Below are 20,549 nucleotides of genomic sequence, written 5' to 3' on the forward strand. Positions count from 1 at the left end.
TGAAACAGAGCATGACTGTTTGACCGAGTAACCTGGATAAACACCATCAGTCTTTACTGTAGGCCAGTGTTCATCGAGCTACATGATACTTATATCAGCTTCTCGTGACAGTTGACGTAAACCTACCTATAAGGCTTATTCCAAAGGGTATTGTGTCTCATATTGGCTGCTTTTGTTAGTTTTAAAGTCCACACAACAATGTCAGTTGATTTTTGCAGACATTGGGATGTGTCATGAAACCTTTTTTTGGTGAAATGACATAGCAGATTAAAACGACTGACTCGGTAGTGTTTGTTACAGTGACATAATGCTGTTGTGACCTAAGTCTTCGAAATGATAGAACTCACTTTTGCTAAGGGCCACAGAAAATGCTCAATTTAGTTCATCCAGCCTGACAATGTGACAAACCCAGACAGTCTCTCATTTCACCTCAGAAAGTGTCATGACAAAAGGGACACCTGGCAAATGCAAACTTTAGGACAAATATGTAAATGTTTATGTTGGTTTGTGTCAGGTGTCATGAAGGGATACTGTAGGGGTCATGTAGCCTTACAAAACACTGCCCTACAGTAAATACTGTTGTGTGATACTGACCTTTTTTATACAAATGACTTGGATTATTTCTGAAACCATACTGAAGGGTTAAAACAGTGACTTGGAGGTCTTTACTGTCAATGAACAGTGTGTAGTTTTTAAATTTTCTTTTATTTCCAGAATAAAATTCCTTTTATTCCAGAATTATTCAACAAAACCTTTACAAAACAGGCTGACTTGACATTCGGACAGAAAACCCACAACATTTTTTTGTATTTTCACTGCGTTTGTGAACTTGCTTGGTCACTCACCTGTGGGTTGACTTCCTCCCACTAAAACGTCCCTCTGAATCTTTCCATCGTCCTCATCTATGGCAAACCAACGATTTATAGGGAACTCATACATGGCCTTGTTTCCTAGGTCATCTACTATCACCTAAATTGAAAGTAGATTAAAAATGTGACATGGAAATGCACAAAACAAAAGCTTTAGTAGTAATGAGTATAAAGAATTTCTTGTTCTGTTTATAGGCCAGACCATTTAGACATAGCCAGGAATGAATTTAGTGAAAGATAAAAGACAACTACTTTAATTTCAGCTCAAACACAGTTTGTCTGAATGTAAACTACCTGTGCTAACAGTCACCTACAAACATGGGATGTATGTTTGGAAAACATGGTGTTAATGTATGCAATCTATGTGCGAATCTCCCGGTAGTGGGTCTCATGAATTGGAAAAACAATCCGTTAAAGTAGCGTGGTGTTTCCTTTCAACGTAGATTAGGTGACTACGGCCTGGGAGAATGACCTCATCCCAAAGCGCTTTGAGTGACACAGATGCTGTGGCCAACGTTCAAAGACTGAAACACATCATTTGCCAGATATGGCAAAATCTCATGGAGTTATTTAATGGAGCAGTGACTTTCCTAGAGCTGCCAATTTTTGGTCACGTTCATACTTGTTAAATTATGGAGTTTGGGGTCCGTTGTAGAGCTTGTTAAGCAAATGTTAAGCTTGCTTGTAGTTTGGTAATGACTAGTAATGACACTCTTATTCGTGGGTGTCATTCTTCAGTCTGTGAATATTCTAACAGGTTTGAGAACATATGTGTGAAGGAAAACCAAAGAGGTGGAACACTGCTAGCAGATTTTTCTTATAAAATGAATTCAATATTGTCATGCTGACAATTGGTTTGAAATCATTTGACACAATAAACAACAGTTGAATTATCCCTAGCTCCATTTTTCCTATGAAAATAATAACCGATCTCACACCTTTTCAACAAACCATCCAGCAGAGGAGCCTTTGTTGTTGTGGCCTATCGTGATCTTCCTTATTCTTCCAAGATTTGGTGCTTCGATGGTGAACTTGTCCTCTGTTCCCCTCTCAAAATTGTTTTTGTCACTATCTAGTCTCCTTTCACCTTTGGAAAACATAATAAAAAAGCGTGGCTATTTTTCAGTAACTACTGTGAATTACTCAAAAAGATCTATGAAACCATTATGTCAGTTTTGCAGTTCTGAGTGTAAAGCAGGAATGGAGTACTAATCGTGTTATTTTAGATATAATAAGTCCTTACAGGAGTTTATGGTCTCAAATTCAACCAACCCTTGCAATATTTGTTTTGGTTTCCTAGTCCGGCCCCTTGTTTTGGTGACTCCTGCCCTGGTTATTCTCACCTGTGTATCTACCTGTGTCTCGTGAGCCATCGTTAGCCCTCCTGTATTTAAGCCCTGTGTTTTCATTAGTCTAGGGCTGGTCTTTGTTTGATTTTTACTGTTATATGCTGTGTTCAGTTTGCTTTGTTCTGTTGTATTCTGGTTTATGTCATGACCCCCCGAACCCCCCCGGTCTATCCATGCTGGCTCTATGACCCTGGACTGTCTCTACCCTGATTTTGGATTTGCCCATCTCGCTTATCTCCGCATATGCGTCCGCCTCCTCGCTCCCCGTTACAATCTCTGTATGTACTTGTTTCTCAAAGGCCTACTTAATTTGTTTCTCCCTTATTTTTATCAGCAACTAGTTAACCTACATTCAGAATGAGTTGAAAAATATATTAAGCACCCAATCATCAGGTTTCTAGTTTTATTGTGTTCTCCCTTAAATAAACAAAGTGCAAATGTTGCCACAAATACAAAGTTCCTGCAAAATCAGGCATTTCAGCCTGCAACTATACCAAAAAAGGCTATGAGATCCAGGGAGGACTGAATGAGTAGTAGTAGTAGTGGACATGCTGCTTACCTGTATCTCCATTTTCTCCAAAGATATTAATGAACACATCAGCATCTGTACCGCTGCCCTTGACATCTGCGGTGAATACACTCACAACATACTTATTATCTAAAAAACAATTGAAAAGATAAAAGGATTGTGATTACAATACAGTGTAGTTGCTTTCAAATAGGATTAGAGCTGCTTTCCTAGATTTATATTAAATGCAGTAACAGTTATAGTAAGCATAACACACATTTTGGCATATCTGAGGGGTCCAAAGAACCTAGCAGGTCCCGCACAAAAAGCCCATCGCTTTCCTTTTTGCTGAGCCAGTTGTTGCAGGCAAAGTAGAAGCGTAGATGAGGTCTGTTCATGTCTGTCACCACCACACGGTCCAAGAACCAGCTAGCATTTAAGCCAGTATTATCATGCTCAATCCTTAGAATAAACACAAAAAACTCTTTTTTGAATTATTTGGCCTCACATTCATGATGCATATCGTGTCTGGAATTTACAAAACAACTGATCCGTATGAAGGTTTATTTTACCATACCTAATCTTTTTTAAATGTCCAATGTTGTGAGTTTTTATACGGAAGACGTCCGTTTTCCCTTTTTCAAAAGCAGTACGATTTCTGTAAGCAAAATGACATAAGTTGAGACAATATCTGGTTTTTGGAACTCTTAAGAGAAAAGGGACTATTTTATCATTTTTATTGTACGACCTTATTTAAAAAAAATAGGGTCTATTTTACAATAATGAAAATAAAAACACACAAATGTACAAATGTTTTCAGTAGATCCATAATTGATCTTCTCAAAACATCCTTCTAACCTATTCTACAGTATATTCTAAACATGAATGATGTGTATTTGGGAAAAATAGTCGAGTCATTTTCTTGTAAATCTAAAGAAAAGAAAGCCCAGCTCCATACTATACATTTCTAATCAGATGAAATAGCTAGATTCACACATCATATTAATGTACAGCTCATGAATATTCTAGCCCTTTATCAAGAGGCACTTGTTAATGCATCATGCCCATTTACTTGTGGCATTTCCTTGGCTTTTTACAAAGTTTTGATTGAGGCTTTTAGTCATCTTTCTTCAATTATTGTATGTATATACTCAGCAGAATAATCTAAATAATCAAACTTGTTAATTAAGCTTGTATTACTTTTCCTACACCTAATGTCTTGGCAGCAGGGAAATCTGAATAATCTTTCTGATGGTTGCTCTTTATGAAAAACAGTGTCACATAAATAAACCAGAACTAGAATATCATGTGCCCAGGAAATAAACATCACAGCACAAAGCCAGTTTTATGTGTTGATGAGTAGCAGGCAAATACCTCTTGTCAGTGCTGCAGGGTTGGAGAAAAACAAAGGTAGTGTTAATTTTTTTAGCAGCTACACAGTTATTGTCAAAATCACTGGCAAGTCTTAATAATGACATAAAACCATTTCAAACCTAAAACAATAGTTTTAATTGACACAGCTTTCCTCTTGCAACAAGGGTAGTCAATCAGCCAAGACATGAGTAGTTTCGCATTGGTGCTGCAAGGCTAATGTAAACAAATAATGGATGCTTGTACCCACCAGTTAGCATCCTGTAAACCACTTCCCTAAATTTTCACGTGCTAGCTTCAAACAGCAATTGGTTAGTGTAGTGGTTAACATCTCTGCCTTCCAGGCTGTAGACTGGGGTTCAATCCCCACCTGGGCAATCACCCTACACTATACCAATAAGAGTCCTTGGGCAAGACTCCTAACACCACCTTCGCCTACCTGTGTAAAATGACCAAATTGTAAGTCGCTTTGGATAAGAGCGTCTGCCAAATGCTGTAAATGTAAACAGTGTGGTGTTGTTACATAATCTCACACAGACCTACTTGCATGCCTTCTAACTTTGTACAATTAAGAAAGATTATATCTTGGCTGGTGAAAACGTCTTACATCTAGTCAATATTGTTGTGAGAACATTATAACATATTTAACTTGCCTTGAGGCATTTTGTCTAAAGAAAGCGTCTTATTCTTTAATGTAAAACTGAAATAAGCCACATTGTTTGCCAGACGAAAAAGTTTCTCCAGATAAAGTGACAAGTAAAAAAACAACAAAACATAAGTTAAATAATCTTGTAATATTCTTCAAACTTCAAAATGAGAAAAATCGATATATTGATTAAATCTAAGCTGATTTCACTTGCCGAATTATCCTTTCTTACAGTGTATGACATACTGTTTTCCATACAAGTAGACGTAAGTGTGTCACAACGTTTCAAAATCTTCAGTCTGAATTTTGTTTGCGCTTTTTACCTTGATTATAAATTCCTTAACACCAGCTTAAGGGATGCATGGGGATCCAGTTAGAGATCCAGTTTGCACAGTGCTAATGTATAACATTGGTGGGTTATACACTCCCATTACTTGTCCATTGCATGGTACATTAGCCTTGTAGCCCAATATTAACTACATTTGAAGTGAGGGGAAAATCTGTGTATATCAAAATTTAGCTAAACTATTGCTTTAAGCCACGGTCATGTCTGAACAGCTCTATGGATAAACATTGATGGTTATGCTTTTCAATACAATACCATATATGGACTCACTTGCTGGCAAGGTGCAACTTGGGAGTAATGCCATATTCGCCAAATAGAGTGATAAAGACATTAGCGTCTGTGCCCGCCCCACTTACGTCTCCAGTGACGGTGACCACCTCATACACTGTGGGAGTATGTGTCGACAGAGAAAGTTTTAGAGAAAGTTATTTTTGGTGTTAAGTATCAGCTGTTTCAAATGGAGGATGTCCCAGGAAGAGCCCATGTGAATAATTTAGGAGCAGATTCCATAGGAAAGTGGCATATGGCTATGCTAAGCAGGTTCAGATCACTTTCACAGAGCACAGCCGAAAGAGGCTGTAGAAGAGAGCGGATAAGCACTGTGTCATCATGCATAACATGAGAACAAGTCTATGATCTGTACCCGAATGGCAAGGCTGAAAGAATTAGAATTTCTAATATGTCTAAACGACAAAGAAAACTGTGAAAAAACGATTTGAAGGAACTAAATCAGAATCAGAAAGGGAAACCATCGAGAAGACACTGTAATTGCCAATACATGACATGGCCCTGACATTTGAATGGATAAATTACTCCAGAGTGAATGAAGGGTTGAGTGAAGGAGCTAAAGAAAAACAGCAGAGGTTGGACTCCATTACCTTTCTTCTTATGGTATTCATCTTCATAGTTCTCCACCTTTTCTGGCTCATAGTTCCTTAACTCATTCTCATAGATCTGGACATAGTCAACGTTTTTTGTTTTCTTTTTCTTGCCCTTGCCTTTCTTGCCCTCGTCGTCACTATCTGTGGACCCTTTCTTGGCCTTCTTCTCTTTCTTTTTCTTTTGAGAATCATCATCTTCTTCTTGCTCCTCTTTTTCAGCCTTCTTCTGCTTCTTGCCTTCGTCTTTGGACTTCTTGTCTTTTGCTCCCATCACACCTTCTTGGTTGCCTTTCACAGGCGATTTCTTCTTTGAGCCCTTTGTGCTGACCTCGGTCACTTGAACAACATCAGGAAGCTTCTCTGTACTTTTTGTCTTTGGCTTGGCTTTTGGTCTGTTGTTGTTGTGTTCATCCTCACTTGTGGCCTCGCTGGTGCTCACCGCCTCGTCCTCCACTTCATCCTTCTTCTTTGCTTTCTTTCTTTTCTGTTTGCTGGTTTTGTCAGATTCACCCTTTTTCTTGGTTTTCTTCACATCAGGAACATCACTGTCTGTGTCAGCCTCCTTTGCGCTCTGCTTCTTTCTAGAATCTGTACCGCCGCTCTTGCCTTTCCTTCTGGACTTTGATTGCCTCTCCTCTGCGTCCGCATCTTCCTCTTCGGTTTCGTCGTCCTGTCGCGTTTTTTTCCCTTTTGAGGGCATCTTTAATTTATTTACTAACTTGTAACTTTAACTGATGGCTGCGTGTCCGGGTGAAGGACACCCAGGCTGACCTGTGATGCTAGGGAGACCTGCCAGCTGGACAAGTCATTGGAGACAGCGCAAGGGCCCCTGGGTACAACAGAGCTGTCACATCAGGGCCTTCCCTTGTCCTAAACAGCAAAGTCACTGGGGCTCATTAAAATTTACCACCTCTCAGTCATGCAGGCGCTCACTGTGAGAGGGATGGTGTTTACTTTTAAAGGGGAGTTTCCTCAAAATGATTGGCAGGGAGAACCACATATGTTCACATCAACAGGGCAAGCACATTTATAGACATCACAAACACATTAAAAATAGGCTACTTTTGCAGCTCTAGTTGAAGATGTTGGGGGGAAAATGGGTGACAGTGTATTTTGAGAATCCACTCTAGATGCTTTGTAAATTATCAGCTTGTTTTTCACTAAAATGCAAGTAAATATCTATCACTTTTAACTAAACTGTAAGTGGAATGTAAGAGATTCTAGTACATCTAACAAATAAATCTAAACCTAAACCTGACATGTATCCAAAACCTAATCCCAGGCCAAACCCTTAATGATGTAGAAAAGGTTTTACCAGAAGGTTAATCATTTGAGCACCTGTAGATCTCAATCTGCTGGAGACTATCAAAATAAAGCGCAACAAAAACTTATTAGAGCAGACTGTGTTTGTATTGTGGTAGTTATAGTTGATAGTTAATAGTTATATTCTCATATTCCACCAGATGGTGGAGACATTCACCAGTAAAAGTTCAGGAAACAAGGACTCCATCTCAGCACTGCTGCTTTTCTGTATTAATAAAAAGGGTCTGGCATAATTTTTAGGTTCTAATGGTGTATATAAGAATGTGTGCATTCATTATATCTGACCATAACCTTCCTTATTAACCATGTTGGATCACACCATGTAGCACATTTACTGTAAAAGACTAATAGGCGCTAATACAAATCTGTAAAACTTCAGTGTAATCCATTTCAAAGAGTGCACACTTAGATAAATAAAGACAGCACTCAAATCTATGCAAATTGCTTCTACTATCAATTATCTGAATAACAAATATAATGTAATTAGAGCTTAAAGCTTAATGGAGAATTCCACTGAATTTCTGCATGATTCAATCATTAAGGTGTACGAAAGTTATACGAAAAGGTTTGATGTGAAGTGGTGGCAAGTTGTGATGTGAAAGGGTTGCAAAGGGTTTACAACACAAACAAAGCAATTTTATTTAAGCCCAACTCAACCTAAACAGTGAAACTACATGTATGTAATGTTGATCATTTTAAAATTTAAAATATAAGTACTTCTAAAAAAAAAAAAAGGTTACCTTGGGGCCTATTATTCCTTACAACACCCTGTATGTACCTCTCCACCACAGATGGATTTAAAACAAGACATATTTATCTGAAAACTATCATAAAACAATACCTCAGGCATCAGGCAACATTTCTGCAACCATTTCATGTGACTCAGATGCCTGTTTCCTGTCACCACAGTGATTTTGACTTGGTAAATTTGCCTAAAATGGAGCATTTGGTATCAAACCATTCATGACTTTGTTGCATCTTAATCACACAGTTAAGCAGAACCTCTGAAGAAACGGTGGAACTCTATCTTTAAGCTGTGGGATAATTTAACTAATGGCAAGATATTATTTCTAGGCTTTCTTTAGCAATGAAAGACACACACAGCCTTAGAAGTCTGGGTCAGCAGTCACTGAACTGAACCACAGAAACTCAGAAGCTTCAATGTTCGTGTTCATGAGATGTTGTTCATGCACTGAATTCTTTCACTTAGGTCATAATTAATGTTGTATCCTTAAGAGCAGCATGTACATTCTGCAAACTTAACGTGAACACTGATAGCACTAATCTTCAGCTTGAAGGAGATGTGTGCGTGCTTGTTAGGTAACACATTTTCCATTGTCGCATGTGCTTATTTTCTATACAAATCCAAGAGGATAATAATCTAAACAGCAATGTCCTCCCTCACATAAAAGATGATAATGAAAAGACTTTGCAAATAAACACTGAGCATCAGGAGAACAATTACGGAGGCTCAGCTGGATACCATGAAAAAAAACCGTAGCAGGACGGGATACAATCATTCCAGACTTATAGTGAAATATAATTATGCAGCATCAATATGTATGTTGTTTGTCATTATGCTTAAATTACTCCAGGATTTATGTTACTTGGAAATAATTACAGTACTGAAATTTTGCATTTGCTTCATTTCGCAAGAATGTTGTAATATCCCATTTTTTTTCACTATTACAACAAGCTATTTATATTTTCTTTTGTCATTTTGTTTCCTTTAAGACTCAAAGACCACAGCAACCTAATCAGTGCATGCATGGCTTGCTGTTTTAAACATGTTATACTTCCAAAGCTGGAATGGAATTACTGTGTTTCCCTTTTATTTCTGTTTCTGTACTGACTCTTTGGAAATAAAACCCTTATAAAAAGGAAAAGATCAATAAAGACTGTCCATTCATCCTCCGCCAGAACGGTTGACCACTGTCAGATTATAACAATTCATTTAGAAATCCATCTTCCTGCAAATTTATCAAATGGTTTTGCCCAATTAAATCAGGTCTAATGTTCTAACACAGGTCATCAGACCTTTCCAGTTCTATTTTGGCGGCTAAGTGGCTTAATCCATTTAGCTGATACCATTTCAAGGGATAACAATGACGTTGGCAAATGTAAAACTTGGAGGCAACATTAAAGCGTGAGATCAAAACCATCATTTTTTTTTCAGATTGGAAAACTAGACAGCCATTACATCAGTCACAAATGAAAACGGGATGGCTGCGCTGTGGCGTAACAATGATCTGAAAAAAGAAAAAATAATAAATAGGCCCTGATACAAAAACTGCTTACGGTTAACAAAGAATGACAAAGCAATTTGCTCTTTTACTCTTTATTTTTTAATGGTGTTCCTCTCAACTCTCTACACTAGACGAGATGCATTATGAATATGAGGGAGATTAATGGATGTCAGGACTGTCTGTGTAATGTTGTTGGATGCTAAATGGTGAAATATTGTGTGTTATTAGGAAATTTGATCTTTGTGTGAGTCATGGATGCATATAGCATCTATATGAGGGGCCCAATAAAAATTTTATGGAGCACACTCACTGTGGGCTCCCCTGCACCATGGGCCCACGTGCAATTGCCTCCCTTGCCTCTCCCAGCAGTTACTTCAGTGGTTCAGGGAAAAAGTCTATTTACACAGTTAATTTTGTATCTGTGTAAGTGTTAGTGTTAATGCACAGTTATTTTGTTTCTATGTTTTTGATTTTTTTTTCTATTTGAAGTTTCAAGTTCAGATCGTCAGCCAGCTGCTTAAAGGAGCCCATGGTTTTTGTGTGTTATCATAATGTTGAAGAGTCAGAAGTCATTACACTCGGAAACTGTCACTGACAATTCCTAATGACAATTGCTGCTCTTCCTAACCAGGCCTAATTAGTTAATGAAGGGTGTCTAAACATTTGCACAATAAATTTAATAGGGTTTTAAATGAATACATTTAAACTAACTGTGCATTAACATTTGCAGAAGAACATTATCATTTTAGAACTGTATTTTATATCACTTTAAAAATAGTTTGCTGCAGAAGCAAGTTTACTTCTTCTCACTTCATAAATCAACAAACATATGAAATTTGGCCAGGGTTGCCCAAAGTTTTGCATGCAAGATTCTGGGTGACTCACTGGCTCCAGTACAAACTTCAGACACTGCATATGTCTTGAGCAATCAACTCTGTTTGGGGTAAATGAGACATTGTCAATTTTAACTGTTCCATTAAATTATTTTTCTCTTGTTTCATTAGTGTAAATTAAGTCTATGTACATAACACATTTCACTGTAGATTTAAAATAAGATACTGTCCATTCGACATATAGACACAATAATACTGAGAAAGCATATTGCTGATGTCGGAAGAAAATCTTGTATCTCCGTTTTTGTTATTTTTTATATTTACATTTTACATTTACAGCATTTAGCAGACGCTCTTATCCAGAGTGACTTACAAGAAGTTCTTTGTCTATCTAGAGACAGTATCTTTGCTAGTTACCAATAGGTTAGAGAAAAATACAGTCCTGAGCTCAGATACTGCTAGAGACAAAAAAGTCACTGTTGATAACCAGAGAAAAGGAACAGAGTTAAACACAGAGCAGTGCAATACAATTTTCAGGTTTTGATTATGTCAGGTTTTGACATAATTTGAAAATGCATGTTGCTCTTTACACTGTTTGTAACAGCTCCCAGTGATTTGCAAAGAAGTCTGGTTCCACTGACTTACATTAAAAGTAAAGTAGGTTTTTTTTCCTTTTCCTGTAAAGTTACCATTTTGGAGATTTGAGGTTTTCTTCCAACAACAACGATATGAGACATTTGATGTTGATTTGGATCATACAATTTGGGCCTTAATTTTTATTAGGGGCCATTGAACATTCCCTTTACCCAGTGACACAATGATATGGAGGTGGTGCACCACAATGTAGCACCCAAGGAGTAACTGGGGTTTAAGTGCTTTGCTCAAGGGCCCAAATAACACTGGTCAGGCAGAGAGCAGAAACACTGGACTGCAAGCATTCGGTATTAAGTCAACATCCCGTGAAGTCCCAACGGGATTTGAACTGCAACTGTTCCAGTTCTCGATGCAGAGCCATCATCCACAGTACCACCAAGTGCTAAACAGATTCTAAATTAACGTTATAAAGAAGCAGGGGATGGAATTTCTATAGTCAAAAAGCTTTAAATGATCTTTTATGGAACAACTTTCATTGTTTTGCAATGCAGATTTTGCATTGCATCTTTCCTATTCATAAAAAGAAATGCCATTTGGAGAACATTACTCCAGCATCTGTGTTGCTCAATGAGCTTTTTGTAAATGATATATAGTAGATTTTCTACAATGGCACAAAACAATAAACAAAGTGTAACATAAACTGTGTACACCTACCGCTGATCTCTAATAATAGTAGTAATTGTACATTGTGGTGTAGTCAGTATTGTGGTAGTTTAACTTTTTGAGCTTGATCTAAGTTGGTGAGAAGGTTTGGGACTGGGAAGGAATGGGATTCATGTTTGCTTTGGTACAATGCTGCATATTTACTTTGGTATAACACTTGTAAATAACGATCAAAGTATCTTAAGCATGGGAACCAGCCTTAGCCAACACGGTTCCAGAAGTCCAAACGTTATGTCCGCATCCTGAATCTTAAGAATGTTTGCTTTAGAATTAGTAGGCCATAGAGGTTGACAGATTCCTCGCCTGAAGCTCTGGATATCATCATGTGTCTCTGCATGTGTCAGTCAGCCTGACTGGCTATCCAACTGGAAAGGATCAGTAGCACCATCTGTTCATTCTCAAATTCAATCACAGCAACGGTGTGTGTGTGTCATTCTCTCTTGTTATCTCAGCTTGGGCCAAAATCTCTGGGCAATTTAATGTAAATAAATAAATAATGACACATATTAATGTTGATGGGTGTACAATCATAAGAACTGACAGGCTCGCAGACCTTAGTGCGTCACTAGGGCTTTATGTAAAAAAGATTTTTTTTAATGAAACAGAACTACATATAGTGTCCCCCTTTAAGACTACATACAGTGTTAAATTTGTTCAACTTTGGTAATATTGTTCAGATATAAACATACATTTAGAGCAAGTTTTCCTATCTGTTACCTCCATAAGTGCTTCAAAGTTGTTAAAGCCTTTCAACACATCTTAGACAATATATATTTCATTGTATATATAACCTTAAATATTTTCTAATTCTGATATTTGGTGCAGATATAAGATATTTTAAATGTTTGCTCAGTAACAGTGATTTTTGGTGACTACTATTGTTATCATATTTATATTTTCCCTCATTTGTGTTCTTTTTATTCTGCTGAATATTTGTCCACTAACTTGTCCCCATATCACAATGTTTGGTCTGCATAGCAACCGCTCAAAGTCAGATTTTTCCAATAGGAATAATAAAATGAACAGTTTGAATATATCTCATATCAGACATAGTACACTAGCAACCACCTAGAAACCATGAGATACCATGGTAATCACCTAGCAATATCCTAGCAACCACCACAGATACCATAGAAACCAAAAAGCGACACCCTAGCAACTACGTGGAATACTAAATTATACCTAGCAACTGCCTGGTCACACCCTAGTGACCATCTAAAATACCATGACAGCGGTCTAGCAAAACCTGGCCATGTCATGGGATTCATTTAAGCTGCTTAATTACGCTAGTTTACACTTAAAATCCATGTCACTGGGGTTTCATGGTTGCTCAGAGTTTGACTGCTATGCTATACAAAACAGTAGGACGGCCAAAAAAGCCTACAAAAAAGGTCAGTTGTCCACTTCCCCTTGTGTAGGCCAATCTTTATTTGTTGTATGGTTTTGAAGGCAGAGTTCAATAAAGTTGGCAATGTTAGAACAAGACTGAATGAAATGGGAAACTACTGTTTCACTTGCCTTTTGTGTTTATCTGTGTGTGTGTGTGTGTGTGTGTGTGTGTGTGAGTGCGCATGTTTTTACAGTTTCACAAAGAAAAATTTCCAGCCTTGGACAATAAACTTCTATTCTTCTTTAACATACAATATGACTGGTCCATGATAGACAAAACTGTGCTATTAATGTTCACGAGAGGTATACCTATAAGTTTGCAAAATTTCACTGTAGAATATAATTCAGATTTAAAAATGTCCACAATATGTATTTACACATTTGCACATAATGTGCTCCTCTGGTCTTTCATGAAGCGTTCAGGTTTGTGTTTCTCACGTTTCGATTTTCAGAAGGTATGCTGCCTGTTTGTCCAGCCATCGAAATGCTTGTTGAGGCTTAAATACATCAAATTCAGGTCAGATTGCAGAACACATTTATTTATTCACCCGAAAAGATAACAGTTCATTGGGAAGCGGGACGTTCTCAAAAGCTGCCACTCCAACTTTTAAAGGAAAACATTTTCTGCTAGGTTATTTCCTGCGTGGTTTGCTGTTGATCGTGATGTGACCCGTTTGAACCCTGCTGGAAAAATAAACATCTTCACTGTATATCATATGTGGCTTGTTTGGGGAGGTTTTTAGTGTAGCCTTCGATGAACCTGACCTGACCGCTCCTAAATATCCTTTGAGAAATGCTACTGCTAGGCTTCTTATGAGGCTAGCAAAATAGGTGCAAAATAGGTTCTACAAAGTTATAATGCAGTCATAAACAAGTTCATCCGTATCCACAAACAAGCTTAGGTGCAGCCCTGAATCATACAGCAGAACTTTAAAAGAAATCCTTGTAGGCTAATGATACTGCAAGTGGCGTGGATCAGAACTTCACATAACACAGAGGTGAATAAAAAGAAATTTCACAGCTACTATTAGTGGCACAATGGTACAAAAGCATTTTCTGAAAAACAAAAGTGGGCTTAACCCTTAAATGCATACCTCGAGTCACTATCAACCCATGACCTCATTTACTCCCAATCTTCTAACAAACAAGTAACAAACAAAAGCTTCAACATACAACAAAACGATTGTATTATTTTGTTACTGTCAACAACATGTTTGGTAGTTCTATACTTACACTTTTATGGCATTTTGGAAACACTGAAGAAATTATGCAACTTTTTAACTAAAGATTAAGTAGCCTGATGAACTTGACACCTGAACTTAACAGAAGAACTTGTGTTTTAGATTTGTTTCCCTATTATTTGGAATTCAATGAACTCAAAAATGAACTCAAAATTTTTTACATGTAAAAGTTTTACAGTGCATGCATTTAAGGGTTAAGAATTTCAGAGCGATGGTTTGGCTAAAAATGTATTTTTCAGATTTGTCCCCTCACTGCAAATGCAGTCAATCAGCCAAGACATGTTTGGTGTCTAAAGTTTGCTTTAGTTTTGCACCGGAGATTTGAGACTATCATTTGATATTTGATATCATTTGAGACTAACATGATCATGAATTGATTTTTTTTAAATAATGCAAGCAGTGGAAGCTTGTGGCCTCTAGTTTAGCACAATGTACTTAATTGTAAGTACATTAATAGTGTACTTAATTGTAAACCATCATACTTGCCTCAAATTGTGTTTTTATTTATTAAAGAGGCCTAAGCTCAAACAGACTTTTGTGATTTCTGACACTGTATGACATACTGTTAGCTGTTAAAATGGTCAGAAGATAACCATCCACTTTAAAAAGCAGAAAGGAAGTTGATTTAAAGTGTTTGCGAGATGGAATAAAGTGGACTGATCAAAAAATTTTGTTCCTGTGAAGTGTTACTTGTTGCTTGTTACCACATGAAGTAAATTATTTAGACTCAACTTGAGTTCATTTCTATTTGAATAGATTTTTATAGCTTTTTACACTCATAATTGTCACAAAACAGTTTTACAGAGTGGCTGGATCGGAGCCTAGACCTGGGAACTGAGTATTAGAAACAAAGGCAGAATGTTAGTGTTGAAGTGGACAAGGATAACGTCTACAATTTATGTTATACATGCCAGAGATCACACAAACAAGCCTGTTTAACCTTGCACTCTTAAAAAAGATGGTTCTTCAAGGGTTCTTTAGTTAATAAAACAGTTCTATATAGCACCATGAACACTCAAAAGCACCATTTGCATGACTAAAATGTTCTTTGCATCACAAGAGTTCCTCAGATTGACAGAGAATGTGCTGTTAATGGTTATATACAGAATCTTTTTAAAATGGTTTACATAGAGCACCAAAAAGTGTCCTGCTATTGTTACAATGTGCTGTAGATAGGTCTACATAGAACATTTTGAAAAGTGTTCTATATAGGGTTCTTCTATTGTTACATGCTTGACATCATAAGACTTGCAGAACCATTTTTTGGTGCTATGTAGAACCCCTTTTCTGTAAAGAACCACCTACAGCACATTTGTCATCAATATGAAGAACCATTTCATGAAGCAAATAACCTTTTAACCATGCAAATGTTGTGTTCATAGTGCTATATAGAAACATTTTCTTTACCAAAGAACCCTTGTAGAACCATCTTTTTTAAGAGTGCGTTTAAGAAAGACAGAGTTTGACTCAAGTGCGAGAAGATTTAGGAATGCATTTTGCATAGTGCTTAATGGTCAGGTATAAACATCACGTGTTAGCTACTTCAGCCTCCTACCTCCAGAGCAAAACTGAACAAGCAGAAGTGTCTTGGCTGATCAACTGTGTTCATGGTCAGAGGAAAACTGGTTTGAGTTTGGCTCAAACATCGACTACGGCACTAAATGCTTTTCTCCTGGAAGGTCACAATGGTTAAAGTCACTTGAAGAGGCTGCTCCTTAGAGGAAGAATCCTGGTCAGCATTGTTCATGGCGCTAAAGCTCAGGCACGTTGCTGCTTCACTGTTCAGACTGTTCCTGTTGGAGGACTCTGAACTGAGGTCTTTAGAGGAGCGTCCTACAGAAGGGCAGGAGCCACACTGGCTTGAATGACATGTGCCTAGGTACATCTCGTTGGATTCAGGGAGATAGAGAAGAGTCTGGGAGGTGCTCGTTACCTCCCTAAGATCACGAGACACAAGTGACGGAGACTCTCTGGACATGATTGAGGACACTTGCTGGCCCTCCACACAGTGAAAGTTGCCTGGTCTCTGCTGTCCCCGAGCGCCAATCTTGCAGAACAGGCACTTGATGTTTTCTATTAGTTTCTGGAGCACTGCTTTCCTCAGTAGGATGTAGATCCAAGGATCTAATATAGGGTTGGTTGAAGCAAACCTGACGGCCAGAAGATCTGGGTTTTTCTCCAACCTTTTCTCCACCGGAACCTTATACATTTGGTTGACAAACACTTGTACCTGTGGGGGGAGATATTGAAGAATTGTAGGCGCAGCATGGATAGAAGTGCAATAAAACCATCATCGTTTGAAAAAAACTATGAACATTTCATGAATAGTTTGGTTTATTTTCTGAGGTGGTAAAAAGGCTTGGATTTTAAAGAGCTTTAAAAAATGCTGAAAAAAGTTTCCCCCAGTTTAGTAGCATTTTTGCAGCATTTGTTCATTCATGTTTTACCTAATCAACTCTCTCCGGAGTGTGCCAACATACTTATTATTATTCCCTGGAAAGGCCACTGATCTTAGCTTTTATTCTCATTTTCTGCAGCACTACTGAAGCCTTGCTAACCAAGTCCAGTTAGACCCATTAAGAAGTCTACAACTGGAACAGCTCATGTTCGGTTACGTGCCTCATCTAAACATCTTACATCTGAAATAACTTTTATTTTATGATAAGAGCCTTTGAGGGTCATATCAGCACCACATAAAAAACTCCAGTGCAGGAAAGGATGGGAACCCTGTGACGCACTTCCAGATTGTCAAGATTGTGTTTCTGTTGCTCATCTAATTCTGTGATTCCCTCTGCCCTCCAAAGCAACGTATTACTAGTAATATATTATTATTATTATTATTATTAATATTACTAGTAATTAGTAATATACTGAAAAGGTCCAATTCTATTCATATTTGACAAATTTTCCAACTTTTCAAATAGCACTGCTTTCACTTATTCTGGAGTAAATCTGTGAGGAATGTGGTACCAATTTTCCTCAGTTCCACTGTAGTAATTCACTCCCCTTCTTTGGGGATTTACTTTATTTTGCTCTTATATTTCCTCAACTCTCATTCTTGAGCTTTAGTATTTTCTCTCTTATACTAAGTTGTTCTTTGCTTGCTGCTTGTACTTCTACATGTGGTTGATGTTAGACCACCTGTTGCTATGTGCAGTTTGTGTTAGCCATCTTCTCGCTCTTCACCAGTGGTCAGTTCAGTTTCTAACAACAGAACCACTCTGGCTTCGGGGGGTGGGCTACTCCCCCCCTAACAGTGACATGTAAAAACCTGATACACTTGTGCAACATGCACTACCATGGCACTATCGTGTCATTGTTGCTGTTCTGTCCACCACCCCAGTGATATCTGATTACTGAACTGCAATCCTGTGGTCAGAAAGTGATGTATGATTAATATATCATAAATTCGGCAGACAAACTGCACATTACTGGCTACAAATTGTGGCTGGCTGACAAACTGTGCATGACAGGCTACAGTCTGTAACTGTACATCTATGTAGTAAACCTGTATGTAGTAAACCTGTAAGGCAGCTGAACCTCATAAAGTGTCCATTTACTTTAAAGAGGAGTTCCACTGATTACACTGGTTTCATGTGAAATGCCCTGTTGGAGGTGAGAGCAATAAACAGAGGGCTGTTTAATGGCTCACAGAAAGCCAGTAGTTACTAATACACAGCCCTCACAGAAAATTCACATACATTTCACATAGGAAGTGTGCAAAAACACGTTTTTCCACATTTCACATGATCTCTTATTCGCAATAATGTACATTTAACATGTGAAATGTGCAGAAAAAACGTGTTTTATTCACATGTAAAATTCGTCTGACTTTTCTATAAGGGGGCCTGACACCTAAGACCTTGCTTTATGATAGTTTTGAGGTTAAGGATCACTGGTTAGTGTTGTAGACATCACAACCCCTGTTCCTCTCACCACCACTGTAAAGAAAGGCCAGTTGCTAAGTTTCTTTACAGTGAACCATTTCACATCTACCCTGAACACCTCTGTTTACATCTCACCAACTGAGCTATGCACATTCCCACCCACCTCTAAGTACAAGGTAGGCGTTTCTCCTGTATTGCACATTCTTTTATTATTTGTATTATTATGCACTCTTAAAAAGATGGTTCTTCAAGAGTTCTTCAGTAAACACAGCGGTTCTATTCAGAAGCATGAACACTCAAAGATCCACTGGCATGCTTAAATGGTTCTCTGCTTGGTGAAATGGTTCTTCAGATTGATTTAGAATGTGTTGTATGTGGATCTATATAGAACTGTTTTGACTGTGGTCCTCTATAGCACCAAAAAATGTTCTGCTACTGTTAAACGCTTGACTCTTTTTGGTGAACCACTTTCAACACCTTCTCCATCAATCTGAAGAACCATTTCACCTGCAAAGAATCATTTTAAGCGTGCAATAGTTCTACACAGAACTCAGTTCTAAACAGAACCATTCCCTTTACTGGAGAACCACTGAAGAACTGCCTTAAACTGTGATGAGCCTCGACACTTACGACCAGCGGGATGGAGCAGATGAGCACCACGGCAGAAGTGGCGATGAGCAGAATGACCATCTGGATTTCTGCCCCAGCCAGCCTCCTCCTGCCCCCCAGCTCAGCAGCTCTGCCTTGGTCCGTGCCCAGCGAGGTCCTGCGCACGAGTCTGCGGTGCATGGCCACGAGCGCGCCGCACACCAGCACGTTGCAGACGACGGTGCAGAGCACCAGCACGGAGCTGACGCCCGCGTACATGTAGGAGAAGGCCGCGTGGCTGCTCACGTTCGTCCTCCAGTCGATGAAGCACCACGTCTGCGGGTACTGCATCTTCACCTCGCCGAAGCCCACGCTGGGCAGCGCGCAGAAGAGCGCGTTGGATGCGTAGATGGCGAGCAGCGTGAGCGCCGCGAGCCGCCGGTCCACGCACTGGTTGTAGAAGTACGCGTGGTTGATGGCCGCGTACCGCTCCACAGACATAGCGCAGATGATGCTGAGGCCGGCCAGCGAGAAGAAGAGCAGCACGAAGCCGAAGTACTGGCACAGCTCGTCCCCGGCCGGCCACGCGCCCTTCACGTACGTCACGATGGTCACGGGACTGGCCAGCACGGTACCCAACAGGTCAGTGAGGGCCAGGCCGCACACTAACGTGTAGAAGGCGCTCTCCTTCTGCTCGCGCCGAGACTTGCACAGCACCACGATGGCGATGACGTTGCTCAGCACGCCGAAGATAAACATGACCACCGGGATGGTGGGCTCCATGCGCCGCAGCACCGCGGTGCTGTTGCTGTTCATTCTGGCGTGGATGTGAGTTCAGGGCGGCCTTTTAGTTCGCTTGGCTTCGTGAAGCTGGGGAACGAAGCACCATCAGGCGCGTTCACGCCGCGCTGTCGGGTTCGCCAAACGTCTCCAACTTTTACGCGCGGAGGAAGAGCACGTCCTGCAGGGGGGACCGAGCTGGGTGGGGGGGCTCATAGTGAGACGACACTAAAGTTATTCTCTGAGGCAGCATACAGCCTTCCGCTCGTCGTGACTGTGGGGGTCGTTTTGGGTGCGCAGGACACTCGCGCTGAAAATCTCGCCCCGCCTCTGCTTTCGTGACTCGTTATTGAAACAAATGCGTCGAGTCAGGGATGGAGGGGCGGGGATGACCACGAGGAAAGTGGATTAGTTTAAATGGGGGAAAACTTAAATTAACTGACCAGAGGGCTGCACTACAGATGAGCTTAAATGACCAGGGTGGGGAGGAACTTCTGTAGTTTGTTCCATTACACTGGGGGCTCAAAAACCTGTTTCACACTTTTACAGAGGAGAAGGCTTGACATCTGTGTTGTTGGGATATAGGACGTGCAAGCTGGGATCAGAGGTGGGACACTGGGATATAGGATGTGCAAGACAGGGTCAGAGGTGGGACATTAGGATATAGGATGTGTGAGTTGGGATCAGAGGTGGGACATTGAGATATAGGATAAGTTGGGATCAGGTGGAACACTGGGACATAGGATGTATGAGTTGGGATCAGAGGTAGGACATTGAGATATAGGATAAGTTGGGATCAGGTGGAACACTGGGACATAGAATGTGTAAGTTGGGATCAGAGGTAGGACATTGAGATATAGGATAAGTTGGGATCAGGTGGAACACTGGGACATAGAATGTGTAAGTTGGGATCAGAGGTAGGACATTGAGATATAGGATAAGTTGGGATCAGGTGGAACACTGGGACATAGAATG

General features: G+C 39.5%; 2 protein-coding genes across 2 annotated transcripts in view; both read right to left on the reverse strand.

Annotated features, from left to right (window-relative positions):
* loxhd1b (lipoxygenase homology domains 1b) overlaps positions 1-6,670 on the reverse strand; it is a 35,465-nt gene extending 28,795 nt beyond the window's left edge. Inside the window, exons 1-7 of the mRNA XM_037535635.1 lie at positions 5,968-6,670; positions 5,360-5,474; positions 3,304-3,384; positions 3,004-3,188; positions 2,778-2,876; positions 1,808-1,956; positions 846-969 (exon numbers count right to left, since the gene is read on the reverse strand). Coding sequence (XP_037391532.1) covers positions 846-969; positions 1,808-1,956; positions 2,778-2,876; positions 3,004-3,188; positions 3,304-3,384; positions 5,360-5,474; positions 5,968-6,670 — 1,456 coding nt within the window. The remainder of the gene's footprint in view (positions 1-845; positions 970-1,807; positions 1,957-2,777; positions 2,877-3,003; positions 3,189-3,303; positions 3,385-5,359; positions 5,475-5,967) is intronic.
* Positions 6,671-15,591: 8,921 nt separating this feature from the next.
* On the reverse strand, positions 15,592-19,838 carry ptger4a (prostaglandin E receptor 4 (subtype EP4) a). Its single transcript, XM_017702725.2, has 2 exons — positions 18,837-19,838; positions 15,592-16,549 (listed from the first exon to the last, which is right to left on the reverse strand). Exons 1-2 carry the CDS (start codon positions 19,608-19,610, stop codon positions 15,977-15,979), a joined length of 1,347 nt encoding a protein of 448 aa, XP_017558214.1. The 5' UTR covers positions 19,611-19,838; the 3' UTR covers positions 15,592-15,976.
* Positions 19,839-20,549: the final 711 nt, after the last annotated feature.

The sequence above is a fragment of the Pygocentrus nattereri genome, chromosome 28 (genome assembly GCF_015220715.1).
Source record: "Pygocentrus nattereri isolate fPygNat1 chromosome 28, fPygNat1.pri, whole genome shotgun sequence".
In the NCBI taxonomy this organism is placed as follows: Eukaryota; Metazoa; Chordata; class Actinopteri; order Characiformes; family Serrasalmidae; genus Pygocentrus; species Pygocentrus nattereri.

Bases quoted from the DNA above. Each gene is read 5' to 3' on its own strand.
- ptger4a (XM_017702725.2), bottom strand. From the start codon at position 19,610: ATGAACAGCAACAGCACCGCGGTGCTGCGGCGCATGGAGCCCACCATC. The intron at 16,550-18,836 runs GTAAGTGTCGAG...CTCCCCCCACAG, and splicing joins TCTGCTCCATCCCGCTGGTC to GTACAAGTGTTTGTCAACCA.